Source organism: Ambystoma mexicanum, chromosome 3q (assembly GCF_040938575.1).
Source record: "Ambystoma mexicanum isolate Mex_15411 chromosome 3q, UKY_AmexF1_1, whole genome shotgun sequence".
NCBI classification, from domain to species: domain Eukaryota; kingdom Metazoa; phylum Chordata; class Amphibia; order Caudata; family Ambystomatidae; genus Ambystoma; species Ambystoma mexicanum.
In genome coordinates, this window is record NC_090926.1 from 757,439,353 (window position 1) to 757,454,643 (window position 15,291).

Genomic DNA, 15,291 nt, shown 5'->3' on the forward strand with positions numbered 1-15,291 from the left:
CTTTAAAGCAGATTCAGCAAATCTCTCCCCAAACAAAACAGCTTCCCTTGACCTTACAGTGCAGGTGCTGCTGTTACAGAGCTTTCAGCAGTATTTACATGTTATGCAAGATGGAAACGCTGACTGACACAAGGGCCCCTCTTTTGTAATTATCTTCATTAGCTCTTGCAGCAAGCAAAGTATACTCAAGTCAGACCTAAAAAATAAATAAGAAGCAGCACCTACATAAACAGTTTTCTAAGGTATAGGTTTTCAAACCGGAGGGATATGAGGGTGCTCTACACAACAGTTATACATAACCAAGTAATTTGATCCATACCGTGATATTGAAGGTATGATTGAAATGGCGTATATTTATTCACAAAACAGAAACCACTAGCAATATAAGGCACAAAGTCAGGTATTTAGTAGTTTGTTTTATTTCCAATGATTGTGAAAAATGGTTTTATACCTTTTCTTACAAAAAGTATTCACTTTTTCCATATATAAAAAAAATTCAGTTCTCATTCAAAGTTATCACATTCAGATTAAATAGAACTGTGTTTATGGACAACAGCTCTGGATATCTGGGATAATCACTCCAGACAATAGAACCACAATTCACACGGTCAGTATCTGGCTCAAGAAATAATTTTCCAAACACAGATACAATACAGTTCGAACAAGTATTAGCATTCAGGCAGAGAAAAAAAGATTAACAAACAAATCATTAGACAATCACCCATTATGTGAACGTTGGGCTGAAGTAGGAGGTCTCTCCTAATCTGCCAGAGAGCAAGTTGAAATATTGAAGCCAACATCTCACCCCTGAGTGGGAGCAAGCAAAAATACAGAAGCAAAGCATCTTATATGCCCAACCGTATGAAATGGAGAGAAGAACATATGTTCAACTCATAGATGGTGGCAAGTGGAAATACTGAAAGTCTTTCATTGCTGGGTGGTAGAAAATATTATTGGGTGGTAAAAGAAACAGGAATACTAAAGCAAGCACTACTACCACAGACTTGAAGCAGCAGGAATACAGAGTTGAACATCTACCAATACTGGCTGGAAGAAAGTGGAGAACTGGAGGGGAGCAACACCCATTTCTCCTTCAGAATAGGTAAGAATATAAATGCAAGCACCTCTCACTACAGCCTGGCAGCAAGCAAGGATACTAAGGTGAGCATCTGCTGTTTGCAGTAGGCAGCAAAACAGATGACTACATACTGTATTTCATCAAAGTGTCTAGCCATCTTTTCCCAGCAAGGGTATCCTGCCAAAAGTTATACATTTAAATATAATTTCCTGACAGGGTGCAAATTCACTGAATATTTTTTAACAAAGAATGTTTGCTTCAATTTTTCAATGCAAGCCAAAAGAAAATTCCACTATAACGTCTTCAGACTACAATGAGAAGATGCCCATCTGACCTCCCAGAATGTTCAGCGCCCAAGAGGGCAACTCCTGGCTCTGAAGTACAGTAAGATTGGAAAGTTTGCTTATGAATCTCAGTGTACACATTCTTCCTGGACTTTTTTAACAGGTAAGTAACCTACTTCTACCGGTAGGGATCAACCCAGATCTATATGGCTGCACACCGCATTCAAGGAGAAGTGGCAGAATGCTAAGTCTTCTGGGAACACCAGCTAAACAGTTAAGGAACCCATGTAACTATCTGTTGGTTGCATAAGAATTTGGTAAAACCCCATTGTTTTGGACATGAGTATGGTGGCAACAGTAGAAAACGGTGGTATTAGAATACCTCATACTTTTAAAATATTATCTTCAGCATATATTTCTTGCTATGTGCCCTACGCAGTAAACGTCCCCTGCAATCCAAAATCATTAGTTGGTATTTTAAAATAGAAGGTATTTAGGATACATGTTTTTATCATTGCCATCGTACTCAATGTGGCTCGGTGCCGGATGCAGATACATTTCCACGGATGTACATCAATGAAAATCCCAGGAGCTTCTCAGATGGCTTTCCTTATTAACTAATACATTCTTGAAGAAATTGGAGGAGCCCCATTACACCTTCATATTGCATAACCCTATGCAAGAAAAAAAAGTCTATTGAAAAGGTTTGATTGGCAATCATTTGGTGTTTATTCACAGAATAAGCAGGTAAGCTGATAGGGTACAGTCTTTTTTAATTTACTCTAACAAACACCCACACAGTGGTGATCCTACCTGCTAAAACATAGATCAAAATGTTTTGTTTTCATAATGGTGATTCTCGCCAGCATAGGAGTTTGGTACTACACCATTTGGCATGTTATGTTAAGGGGTGCCGTCCTCCACTGCCATTTGCATGGGATCTGAAAAAGGGGCAGGTTGGTTTTGACTAGCAGGGAGAGAGAGGAAAATGCAAGCTTCGGTGTTCTGTTGGTGTGTGCAGGTCGGAAGAAGCTCTGTTCTGTGTGAGGCATTGGTTCTAGGTGGTTTGTACCCAGGACACAGGCTCATGCGGTAGTACATCAGGGCAACAGCTAGGGCAGATCACTGTTGGTATATGTATATAGCCAGAAAGACCATGGTGAATACTTTATGATGAGCCCCTAGGTACTATGGCTCAGATCTGTGGATATGCTGTAATGATGATGCCCTCATAACACGCAACCGATGTGGGAAATGTGGTATGGCACTTAGTGCAGTGATGGCTGTTCGGCCAGGTTGCTCATGGTTGAGCTGCCCTAGGCCTAAAGTTGCTGTTCATGGAAAGAGGGCGGGCATAAGGTATTAGTCCCAGGCCGATTCATTGCTGGGTTCTCAGTAGTTCATGCTTTGAGCCATAGAGTTATTCTTATTAATGCTAATCTAGGCATGTATGCAGGAGCCTTGCATTCAGTTTTAGGCAACTCTCACTTGGAGTTGTTTGGATCTAGGTGGCGAGGAATTAGGTCGTTCTGGTTTATTGACTAACCACGTCTTTAGTGTTTTCCCGAAGATTAGGTGATCCTGAATTGTGCAAATTCCTCTTGGAAACAAGCTCCATAGTTTTGCTGTTATAATGGAGCGCCCTTGCCTCTTCTGAGTATATTATGAAATTGTTAAGAGTACTTTGCTGATGGATCTTAGTTATCTTCCCCTGGTGGAATGCAATGATTTTCCTTTGGATGAATACAGCGCCATGGTGCTGTGTAATGCATAGCTCTTTGAAGTGTACTCTTTTCTTCACTGGTAGCCGTGGAGCATTCATAATGCTGGTGTAATGTGGTGTTTCCGGTAAAGTCTCAGTTGAAACCTCAGGGCGGTGTTCTGGACTCATTGCATGGAAATGATGAACTGTACATTCATAGGGTCGTCCTTTTTGGTGTCCACCCAAATGCCCAAAGTAAAAGACTCCAAATATTGTTCAGTCTTTAGGTAAGCACTGTAGCTTGATTTTCTGTTACATGGCAAAAATAAACTTAGTGACAAATACTGGAATTATCATTTGATTGTATAAGCCCAGCAGTATTCCACAACAAACAATCTGATCTCAGCTTTAGAAGGTTATGTACCAGGAGAGCCAGGATTTGGGATTGAGAAAGATTTGATGTTGGCCAAAAACGTGTCAGAGAGGGAAGCATAAGTAGAAAGCTTTGGCTCACCAATACAGGCACCCAGAGCATTTGTGAACGGAGGATAGCACAGGGGCAACACGCTGGTCTTGGAACCAAGACCACGCAGAGCAACAGAGGTTTGAATACCGGATCCGTGCTTATAAACCGATGTCAGGTATGGTATTAGGCGAGTTATAAAAAACCTATTAAATAGATAAAAACATTTCTGATGTTGGTCTGCATTGATGAAAGAGAAGATCCTTGGTGCAACTGGATTTTTGGGATATGTTACAAAGGGGTGGGCCAACCTCAAATCTTATAAGGTTTTTGCTCTTTGGGTCAGAGGTGAAATTAGAGTTGGCGATGAAGTCCTCAAAACTGAATTGGTAAGGTTCTTCTCTGCTCCTACAAAACGAGTGATCTTGCTTTGTAAGGATTGTGTTAAAAATGTGCCAATGCTGAAATAATTTATGTGTGTCTTGAGGAAGTGATTAATGTGGATGTTTTAATCTTTTAGTACATTTTTCAGTCTGATCTAGGAATTGTTTTCTTAAAGCTGCATCCACATCTGTAGTGCACACCTGGAGAAGTCAAAGACTTGCCTTATTTCACAGTGGGTGTTTAAGTGTTACAGAAGAAGCTCCTCCCTTTTACTAAGAGGAAGCTACCTGGGCTATAATGGGCAACTACTGAGATAAACCTTTGAGATTCATGGGTGTGTTCTGCATTTCTTGTCACCGTCCAGCTATTTTGGCCTACAACTCCCATGAACCCTCACCACTGACTGCTGGACATGAGTGATGAGAGTTGCAAGACAAAACTCTGGAGAGGACAAGTTACCTACCACTGCTTTAGAGATCGTCAGAGAAACAGGCTTTCTCAGGGACCATTTTGCCAGTCACAGAGTAACCACAAAAGGATACATGGGTATAGGAAAGAGGGAACATGGCCCACAGGTGATCTGAATGAGTAACATGACCCAAGAGTGCAGGAAAAGCCATTACCATAGCCATTTACTTATTTAACTACATTAGGAATTCTAGCGACAGCTACTACCCAAAAACTATTGAATAATGAATAAAACAGGTTTAAAGGCAAATAGTGCTAATAGAGTCACATCAGTGTAATGTTCCAACATGATGAAATGAAATGCCAAGGGACCTTTAGAGAAAATATATGGAGGTCTTAAATGAATACGTGTCATTAGAAAAATGCTTTTTGAAAGCATGACAGAATTAACTATTTTAATTGTTTATTTTTGTTTTAATTGGTTATTTATAATGCACTTAAAGGAACAGTTCACACTAAAATTTTACTGTCCCAAAAAATGGGCAATAATCAAAAACATATTAAACGTCTTTCTTTTTTTTAAAAGTTCCTATGTAAATGTTTGAGCAAACGAGGCTCAAAGTGTTTATATGGGAGCATCCATTTTGTCATTTCCAGCAGCCTCCTATGTTCATGTTAAGCTCTGCCCTGGCGACACTAATCAAGCAGCAAAAGCCCCCTACTGGGAGCTTTTGCGTACTGCAGCCAGAGCAGAGCTGAACATGAGGAGGCTGCCTTCACTTTCATTTTACGTTTTCGGGGCTCCCCAAGCCCAGGTAAGCACAGAAAACGTAAAATGAAAGGCAGAGTTTTCATAATTGCTGCCGGCGGAGTTTTCATAATTGCTGCCACCTTCTTGTGTGGGAAACTAGAAAAGAAATTTGCAGCAATTATGAAAACTCTGCCGGATGCCGGCTAAGTATTCATAAATGCTTACAAGCAAATGCACGGCAATTACAAATATTAGGATTGCGGTGGCTTCAGCTTTGAGTCTCCTGGGCTCCCACGACACGGAGGAGGCCAGGAGACTCAAAGCGGGGGAGCCCAGGACACTCAAAGCTGAAGCCACCACAATCATAAATACAACAAAGTTGTATTTATTTTTGCTGTGGCTTCCGCTTTGAGTCTACTGGGCCCTGTGTCGGGGTAGCCCACGTGACTCAAAGTTCGGTGGAGCCCCAGAACCTTAGAACGGAAACCACAGTTTTTATAAATACAACAAGATTGTATTTATATTTGCAGTGCTTGATTAAGAAAAAAGAAATAAGCCCTTACCTACATGCATCCTTCCTGTCTGCATTCTCTGGTCTCTGGCAATAATGAAGCAAAAGCCACCCAGTGCTAGATTTTGTTTATTACAGCTGGCTGGCTTTTGCTTCATTAGTGCCGCAAAGGCAGAGCTTAACAGAAGCACAGGAGGCTCATCCATTTCACAAAATGGATGCCTCATAGTGCTTGAAATTTATGAGTTTGAGCCTCATTTGCTCAAAACATTACATAGGGAAATATTTTTTATATATATTTTTGATTATGGGCCATGTTTTTAGCCAATAATATTTTAGAGTGATCTATCCCTTTAATATCCAAAGGTTACTAAGCGTGGACCCGGGGATTAAACCTGCGTTGCTCTGCATCGTCTTGCTTCCAGGGCGAGCGGATTGCCCCAGAGCTATCCTCTCGAGACGGGGGCAACTAAAATGGAACAGATAAGAAGGCTCCAGAATTTCCCCTCCTTGCTGCATGAAATACGCTTTGGATGATAATACTCCAGAGGATGAGCATAGCATTCCTGATTCACAGAGAAAATAGTATTGAACTGGCTGGATGTAAAAGGAAGGGGCAGATCATGGGAGTTTGCAGAGCCAGCACTACTTATATACTGCACTTGGCCTTCTAAGCTGCCGCAGTACCGTCCAAAGACAGGACATCCTAATTGTAGGATTGTGGGAGCATGCATGAAAAAACAAATATGGTGCAATCAGTCGCAGTACTTTTTAACTCCATAGAGAAGGTTGAGGATCTTACCAAATATGGTTGAAGATGTAGAAACATGATGAATGTGGTTACCCAATAACTGAAGGTACTTTGCACAGGCAGCAAATACTGAGAGATAGATAAAGAAAATGAAAGCTCTCATCACTCCTGCCTAGAGACACATTTTTCCAACGCTAGTGCCACCCGATACAGCACAGTTCGACAAGCTAGACAAGTCACGCCCTGCCCTGAGTGCCAGACACCATTTTAGCAGAGAGAGAGGCCAACGGATTCCCTCTGAGAACAGACTTGCTCTAGTTATGGTCCTTTACAATCCGAGTGTCCTTTGACCCCAGAGAGCTGACCGATTTTAATATCGCTCGGCACAAGCAGCATGTCTCAGTATCCAATATATCGTCGCAGAGTGATAATTACCATACATGAAACACTGTTCTTCTTGGTGAAGTGAACCCTACAACCCTGTATCGAAATCGAAGATTTACTATGGGCATGCCCAGGTGTAGATCTGAATGCCCACTCTCATCAGACACATGGCGAAGCTCATAAATGTGAGCCCCTCCCACCCCAGTACCTCCGGAGGGTCCCACAAATAAATTGAATATGCTCCCGAAGAAGGCAATGGTCCGGTAATAGACTGGTACCGAATAGACAGATAGGCCAACAGCCATCATTGCATGGTTAATAGGGGAAGATACAACTCATGATTACCCGACCAAAATAATGCAACTTTATTTTTTTCGACGTAGACCTGCAATGAGATCCATTTCAAAGTCAGCCTAGACAGGTAGTAATTCGCCTTCGGAATCACTCCCTGCGTAGTCTGATACACCAACAGAATTCTTCACACTAGTTTATTTTACAGTGTATTTATAAAAACACAAGCCAAAATTTGTTTGACTTTTTATGTGATCTGTTGTTGTTCTGTTGTATATATTTTAAATTGCCTTTTTATTATCTAGATGAACTTACACCTTTTTTGCACTGTTAACCCCCATGGGACTTCCACATTTGTATTGGTGTTTTTTAGTTGTGTTAATATTATGTAATGCTAATTATTGATGTATTCAAATTTAATGAATACATTGATCTATACAATGCTTCCTATCATGTACTCTAATTTATAAGGACAATTGTTTTTTTTTTCAAACAACTGTGCAAAAAGGGAAAACAATACTTTTTTAGGTCCCTTATTATCATTTCCAACTTTCTCTCTTTTTCTTAACATTGTGTTCTCCACAAGCTTTTGTCTTATTCATTGTCCTATAATGTGATACTGTTTGAGCGCGATAACAGATGTTGGGAGCCCACCTATGTAACTTGTTAGAGACAAATTATATGCAGAGTTTATTTTATGAATTCTTAGAGGCAATGAACAGTTTATTTATTGAAAAACGGCTATTACAGTTCAGGATATTTGAGTGATCAGAAGCTTGCCTTTCCCTTTGCATGTTTAAGAACCTTTGTAGAGGCGAGCATTGAAAGTTCAAAAGTGTATCCAGGCTAGAGGAGAAGCCACTACCCTGACTAAGTGAAGGACTACTGGCTTAAATTGTTTAAGTCTTTCTCTCTGTTTTGCTAAAGTTTCAAGACACTCACTGCTCCCACAGGGAAAAACTTCAAACATGAAAAGATATGTTTCTACATTGCAGGGAAGTCAGATTAGGTGGATAGAAGGTTACCATTTTTTCAGTGCAATGGCTTTTCACCATGAACTTGCAACACTGTACTAACCAATGGCGAGTTTGTGGGTGGCACATTGTGCATCCCTAAGGGTCTCTTCCTGGCCTTTATGCAACAGTAGGGAAATGCTCCTCCAAAACGATCAGATGTGTCTTTCGTCACAGGTTTTCGAGTATGTGCGTTCCCTTACTGCAATCCCTTGCACCTGGTGTGGGATTGGCGCAATTTAAAAGAAAACATCACTTTAATCTCAATTAGAGGCTTGTTCTGCCATTGGGTAGTAGTGATGTGGCTTATTGATAGATAGTGTCTTGGTTGTTGTAGTACACAAAAATGACTATTTAAGAGGTACCAGTATCTTAGCGGCGTGTGTCACGGACAAGGGCAACAGAGGACTCAAGAGGGGAGAGTGAACATCGGCTAGGTTCAGGCTAGGCCAACTCAAAATCCTTCATAGCATTTACTATGCCTGTGACTTAATGTTCAAATGAGGCTGTGCCGCAAATACAAATTCTTTATTTTGTCATACTACACAGGGCACTTTTTGATGTGGCAATGCCCCCAAATTAAAAAAGTCGGGCTCAGTACAAATATCAGCAGTACTTGACCAGTCTAACAGATGATTCAAAATTGTCCCTGTTGGGTACTTGGGGTTAAACTGCCTATTCCTGCTAAGAAAAGCACTTCATGTCAAATGCCATGATTGTTTAAAACTTAACGACACAATGAAAGGAGGCGCCAGGGAGCATCCCACGTTGTCTAAATGGGAACAAGATCTGGATAATGGCATGTTAATGGAAGAGCATGGGTATAGCTCTCCTGTTTGCCCCGAAAAATATGTCACGTTATGGAACAATTGGGGGTCCAAGGCCGATTAGGAGAAAAAAAATGTACAATTGATTTCAGCTGTATTGTTTGCAGTGTCCAAGATGAGGACTTGTTTCTGTATGTGCCATTGATCAGTACTTTATTAGTCGTCTGCTGTTCTGTTTCAGATCCAAGGTCAGATGAGGAGTTCAGACAACGATAATTCGAACGACATTGGGATCTTAGCTAAGACCACTTACCTGAGGGGCAGGTCTACACCAAAGGCTCTGCCAACTTGTTAAGTTGTTAAAGACCAGTGGTGTATTAATTTAATGTGTCAAAGAAAACACATAATTTAACTTCAGTCAACAACTAAATCATCTTCAATATTGACTTCGCTGGATTACAAATAAAAAAAGAGCCAACATTGTTCCTTTTCTTATGAGTAGTGAGGTCCACTTCACGGAAAAGAGTTTCCTCAGAGAGCAGGGACTGCATCTCGTTTCCTAGAGAAATATACTCCAAAAAGAATTCTTAAAATAAAAAATAAACACTACAGTTTGCACAAGGATCTCATGGGAAAGTGTGCTGTCCACATAAAGCAGAACAGTTGCTAAGAGGCTCCATTGTAGAGACTTGATTATTTATACAGACATGGTGTGCAGGCTTTCAGCAATTGCATTTTAGCAATGACAAGTAATACTCTCCGCCCAAAGGCTTCAATGATCCATTATCATTCTGATATTACAACTGGAAGAAGAGTAAAAAAAGATCCGTCAAGGCGTAGAAATTGGACACCACACGAGGTATGCCACCCTCAACACTCAGGCTTGATACCATCATTCCTGAAGGAGAAGGAGCAACACACGAATGTGTGCTTCTTAGTTTTTTGAGAATACATATTTTTCTTGAATGTGTGCTACTTTTACAAGTGAAAAATGTTGACAGTGGGATAGTTCTCTTTAATATATGAATATATATATGAATCACACTGCCAATTTATGGGCCTCTTACAAAGGCCAATACCAGCTATCCACCATCCAGTGCCACCATCTCTCATTTGGACGGACCGCATCCAAGGAAGAAATACAGCATACAGAAATTGTAAAAGCTACACCTCTATTTAAATAAAGTTAAAAAACAGAATCCCACATAGCTCTGATGTTTCGCTGCCTTCTGCTGCTCAATCTGTAATCATTGAGTATAGATACACACTGGACAAGGAGGTGATGTTAGTTCAGCTGGCAAACAGGCATGGTAACAGTATGTGTCAACTTGCCACCACCCTGAATGCATAGGGACAAAACTACTAGGATGCCTCACTGACTTATCTTAAGCGAAATTACTTCAAAATATATATTTTAAAAAACTTAAATAATGCTCCAGAAATCCTGTTCTGAAAGAGCAGAGACATTCATTAAATCTTAGCTGCCAAGTAATAATAGAGTAATCTATGTATATTTAAGGATCAAATTCTGTAGTTGGAGAACAAGTAGAGGCAGTAATAAACTTGCAGCGCATGTACTGGCTGACTTTCACTGTAGTGAAAGGTGTTGCAGTCTAACAACCAACCTTTCGCCAGAGCACTCATCACACTCTACGAATGCCAAGTGGCACAAGTAGAGCTAAAAGCAATGTCAAAAGATGTTTGTGTAGTTATTAAATTACAAAAAAACAGTCCCCCTTAGTTGATTGGCAACTTCCAATAAATCAACTCAAATTATTTTTTCAAAGTCACAATTTATATTGATTCCTTGTTTGATTCATCTTTTCATAATCCAAAATTGACTGTTTAACTAAATATTAACCTCCTCTTTGGTATGCCACTTCAAAATCCAAAATGATATACACCAAAATTACAAATAATACTCTTCTGTGTCTTTACCACCTCTACACCTGTTTCACCACTATTAGGTAGATCTTCAGGAGAATGTGTAAACTGATTCACGAATCAAATGCTTCAATGTAACCTTTTTTGAAACATAATTGATTTCCTTAACGGGTACAATTTAAAAGTTCCTTGTTTTGGAAAAATGCTGTGTGCTGGACCTGTTAATCAAGGGAACACCACGCTGCCTTACTGTGCAGTAACGAAAAACAAACCCGAGGTGGAGGATTTAGATTGGAAACTGTATTGGGTGGTGAGATTAGCAGGTTGCAGACAGGAAGTCTATTCTTCTTTCCCCAAGATCTTTACTTCAGTCTTCCTGGACTTGCCCATGATTTGAGGAGCAAAAGCCTTTAATTCACTTTTTAACAGGGCTATATATAGCATGTGATGCTTCATGTATATTTTATGTGGATAAACAATACAAAGTTTCTAAAATGGGGGACTTAAAAAAAAAAGGAGCAGGAAAGCACTGGGCTGAATCTGTATGTCCTGAACGGCGGCTAGTCCCAGAATAAGAAATAAACTAACAACATCTTTGTACATCCGAGGAGTGAAAGAGGGGCTACCATTCTGGAGCAGTAATGAACCATCAATATGTGCACGATGCCAACCGCAGGCAAAGTGAAGAGCTGAGGGAGAAGTGCAAGGGTTAAACAGGTGTGTAATGAAAACAAGAGGAATACTGCAAAGAGAGAATGAAGAGCAGACGCACAGAAGGCATTCCATGATAAAAAAGATGAGAAGGGGAAGCACTTGTTCTCAAAATATCCTAACCAAACCAATGTTTTGTGCAATCTGAGTACCTGTGAAATTTCAGGGCGGTCCCACTTCCCTCTCCACCAGTCACCAGTCTTCAATTGTATAGTGCAAACTTCACTCAATGCTACACACATCTCAGCATTACATAACAACCCATTCAAAAGCAATGCATCTTGCTTGGTCTTAGAAATGGAAACTCAGTTCACAATATTAAATTAGGCCCTCCATAGTTGAGAGTAGTCAACGTGACTAAAGTCCCAGCGGTGGGAGCAGGTTAAAATGGCAACATGAGAATGGATAGGAGGAGGTGAGTAATCTCCTTGCAGACTACAGTGACTGTATTCATTACAGTCTGCAAACAGAACAATCCTTCACAGTGTTAAACAATCACTGGATAATAACAGAAAACGTGCCCTCCCCTTCCAACCTATATTTCCATGTCCTCCTTTTTCACTGAGGTTTTCAGTAATCTACATTGCTCAAGCTGTATATTGTTAAGAAGGGTTTGCTGGGAATAACTTTAAATTAAGGTATGGAACAAAAATATAAGTGTTCTCATAATTTGTCCAAAGCTGCACTTTTCTGGTTGGTTCATTCGCCCGAAACTTGCTCAATACCACACAACAGATACTTCAATTTCACCTATACAACTGGAAGGGCACAAAAGTCCTCTCTAGCACAGGTCTATGAGATGGGGACCAGAAGAGTGCATCAGGTCTAAGTTTGAGCTCTTTTGTGCCCAGCACGACAACATTTAACGCAAATATACTTGTTTCAGTGCAAAAGGCGTGCCTTGGAATATTACAATGTATACAACGTACAACCATACTCTGAGGTTGATCCAGTTTCTGCAATCATGCTTGTAAATACAATGGATGAAGCCGGTGCAAAGGAAGGTTGCTGGAAAGAAACAAAACAGCAGCAGCACGTTTAATTGAAACGTTTGCGCAGTATGTGGCACCTTTCAAAAAAGTGAAATGCCAAATACTCTATAGTTGGGGCAAAAGAGTTAGGAGAGGGAATGGATGTTCTGACTTGACCTTATTGTGAAGAAGGTACACAGATCTTCTCTTCCCAGGTGTGGACACATTGCAAGCTTTTAGTAATGCAGCTGTAGTGAATACCAGACTACAGAGAACAATCCCATTCATCCTGGTGCCCAAGAAAGAATTGGGTCCAGGGGAACATCACGGCTTCTCAGGCAAACAATTGACACCTTCAGTCTCATTACCCATCGGGAATTTGAGCATAATCTCTCCATGTATTCCTTCATTGACCTTTCACTTTAAAAATTTCTCCAAGCAAAATACGTTTCCGGTAGACTACTGCTTGTTTTTCACAGCTTGCTTTTCATTTTCCGAATACCATCGCAGAAGAATTCCAAGGGTCTTTCGTATTCATTAAAAACGGCAAATATTTTTAAAAGTGCATGTCCACAATGGGTCATCTCTATAAACGTACACATACAAATTGGATTAAAAACTGTCCTGTGGGAAGAGCCAACAGGCGTCCCCAAAGGTCACGACTGAACAGCATGAGGCCGGCTGGGGTGGCAGATGGGGCAGTCACTGTCCTTGGCACACTGGTCACACAACACTGCATGTTGGCATTGGAGCACAACACGGTTATGTTCCCGACACTTGAGGCATTTCACTGACTGCATCTGGAACACTGCCTGAGGGAGAGAAAACAAAACATTGGTAAAGCCACACCGAAAACAAAACAGAAAACGCGGTGGTTGGAGTGGAGCATGTCAGGCAAAATTTAGACTTTGGGACCTGCGGGGATAGTCGATATAAAACTGGCACAGATCAAAACTAACTGGCCAAATAATACTGGCCATACAAAGATGGAAAGTTACTTACCTTAAACAGTAATTCTCCACAGCACCAGTCTGATCCCAGAAGAACCCTTTTTTTAATAACTAAAAATGTTACATGTAAGTAACCTACTTCAACAGGGGATCCTTACCGATTTGTGGTCTTATGATCAGTTCATGGCACTCAGTTACTCTGACCTACCGCCTATTTCACCAGTCCTCTTTAGGCATCCTCATCGCCAGCACCCTTAGAAAAGGATGGAGGAAGACAAGGACCCCACCCGTGTGTGCCTGTTCGGGACTGTTAGGGCCAAGGGCCAGATCGGCTATTCTGCATTTGGACTACAAAGTAGTTGCTGCTACTACTACTACTACTACTACTACTACTACTACTACTACTACTACTACTACGACGACGACCCAAAAGACATCACCATGTGTCTTCTCCCTCCGCAGCATATCCCCACCATTGGCTAGGCTTTGAATGGCCTAGCACCCTGGGCAGCCCCGGGCAGCTGAAGTTACTCTAGCGAACCTTTTCAATATTGCCCTTTGCCCAAATCCAACACCAATGCACACACCCCTCATGCTGATCAATTCACGATCAGATGTTGCCCACACTGCAGAGATTGCTGACCTTACCTCGTGCAATAACCGTAAGACCCTCTTCATGAGCGAAACATGGTTTACCCCATCCTGCCCCCATGTTTTCAACATCTGCCTACCCCAGGCTACTGCATCCAGCATGCCGACAGGCCAGCAAGGGCAGGAGGCAGAGTGCCAATCATCCGCAGGCAAGATTGGCCATGCTCCATCCTTCTGTCTCCCACAAAAAGCTTGTTTGGATCACTCATGTGCCCGCTCCCCCCCTATCTCACAAGGAATCCATAATCTTCCACCTCATCTCCAGACCTCCTCACATGAGTGAGAATTTCCATTGACCACATCTCCAACTATCTCGCCTCGGCCAAATTAGCACACAGTAATAATATCTTTCTCAGGCATTTGTACCATCGAGTCTCATGCTGACAACCATACTCAAAGCATGCTTTTCCTAACCGACCGGATCCATGGACCTTAAACAAATTGTGCTCTCCCCCACGCATAACAAAGCAACAGCCTACTTAGTCTTTACGTCATCCTCCCTAATCACCTGCGCAGACCCGATCCCACTGAACATGCCTGACAATGCTGCCATTTCACTGTTGATCCCCCACTATACCACTGCCCACAAAGGCCAGGCTAAATGCCCCCAAGTTCAGGGCCGCTCATTCAAACCCTTTGCAGTCAATACATTATCACACATTAAATTAAATAACTGAATCATACATCCACGTTTAAACCCACAAACAACCAAATTAGTTGCCTCTAGGTAATGTCCTTTTGGATACATTCGACCTTTCCACGGTTTGTTCATCATACAGCGGTAGTGGGCGTGTAGTTATGGTTAAGTTGCTAAACTCATTGGAAGTGCACTTTTTTGGCGGCTTATAACTTCGCTCCCCCTGGAGGAATCCTCACCAAACTTTCCCAAAAAAGTATACGGCTGGCTCTGAATTTTTACAGCAAGTTGGGTGAGGTTTCGTGACCAATTACCCAGTTCGATACGTGGAACAAAGTCTCATTGGCCGGCAAGACGCCGTGCTGTCGGTGACAGTGGGTGCGGCCGGTGGTTGGCTGGAGGGAAGCGTGCTGTGCGTCAAAGTTTTTGGGAACCGCCGCCATGGTGTATCGGAGAACAGTACAGCGCCGAAAGGGACTGGAAAATATACGGTACGCCATGTGTTGGTGGTTAGAAGGGATGGAAAGGGTGGGGAGTGAGAAGTGGTTCATGTGACATATTTTATGAGGTGGAAGAAGACAGGTGTTCTGCAGTATTTGTGCGCATAGTGCCAAATGGCGGGTACCTCGACAGGCGACTGCCTTGTGTGGTGAATGGACGCAGCTGTCGGAAAGGGCCGATATCTTGTGCGGAAACCTGT

The 15,291-nt window shown here is 41.7% G+C and overlaps 1 protein-coding gene across 1 annotated transcript in view; it reads right to left on the bottom strand.

The window, feature by feature from the left end:
• Window positions 1-396: 396 nt before the first annotated feature.
• Window positions 397-15,291, bottom strand: part of UNK (unk zinc finger) — a 1,622,654-nt gene continuing 1,607,759 nt past the window's right edge. Inside the window, exon 16 of the mRNA XM_069654746.1 lies at window positions 397-13,165. Coding sequence (XP_069510847.1) covers window positions 13,010-13,165 — 156 coding nt within the window. The 3' untranslated portion in view covers window positions 397-13,009. The remainder of the gene's footprint in view (window positions 13,166-15,291) is intronic.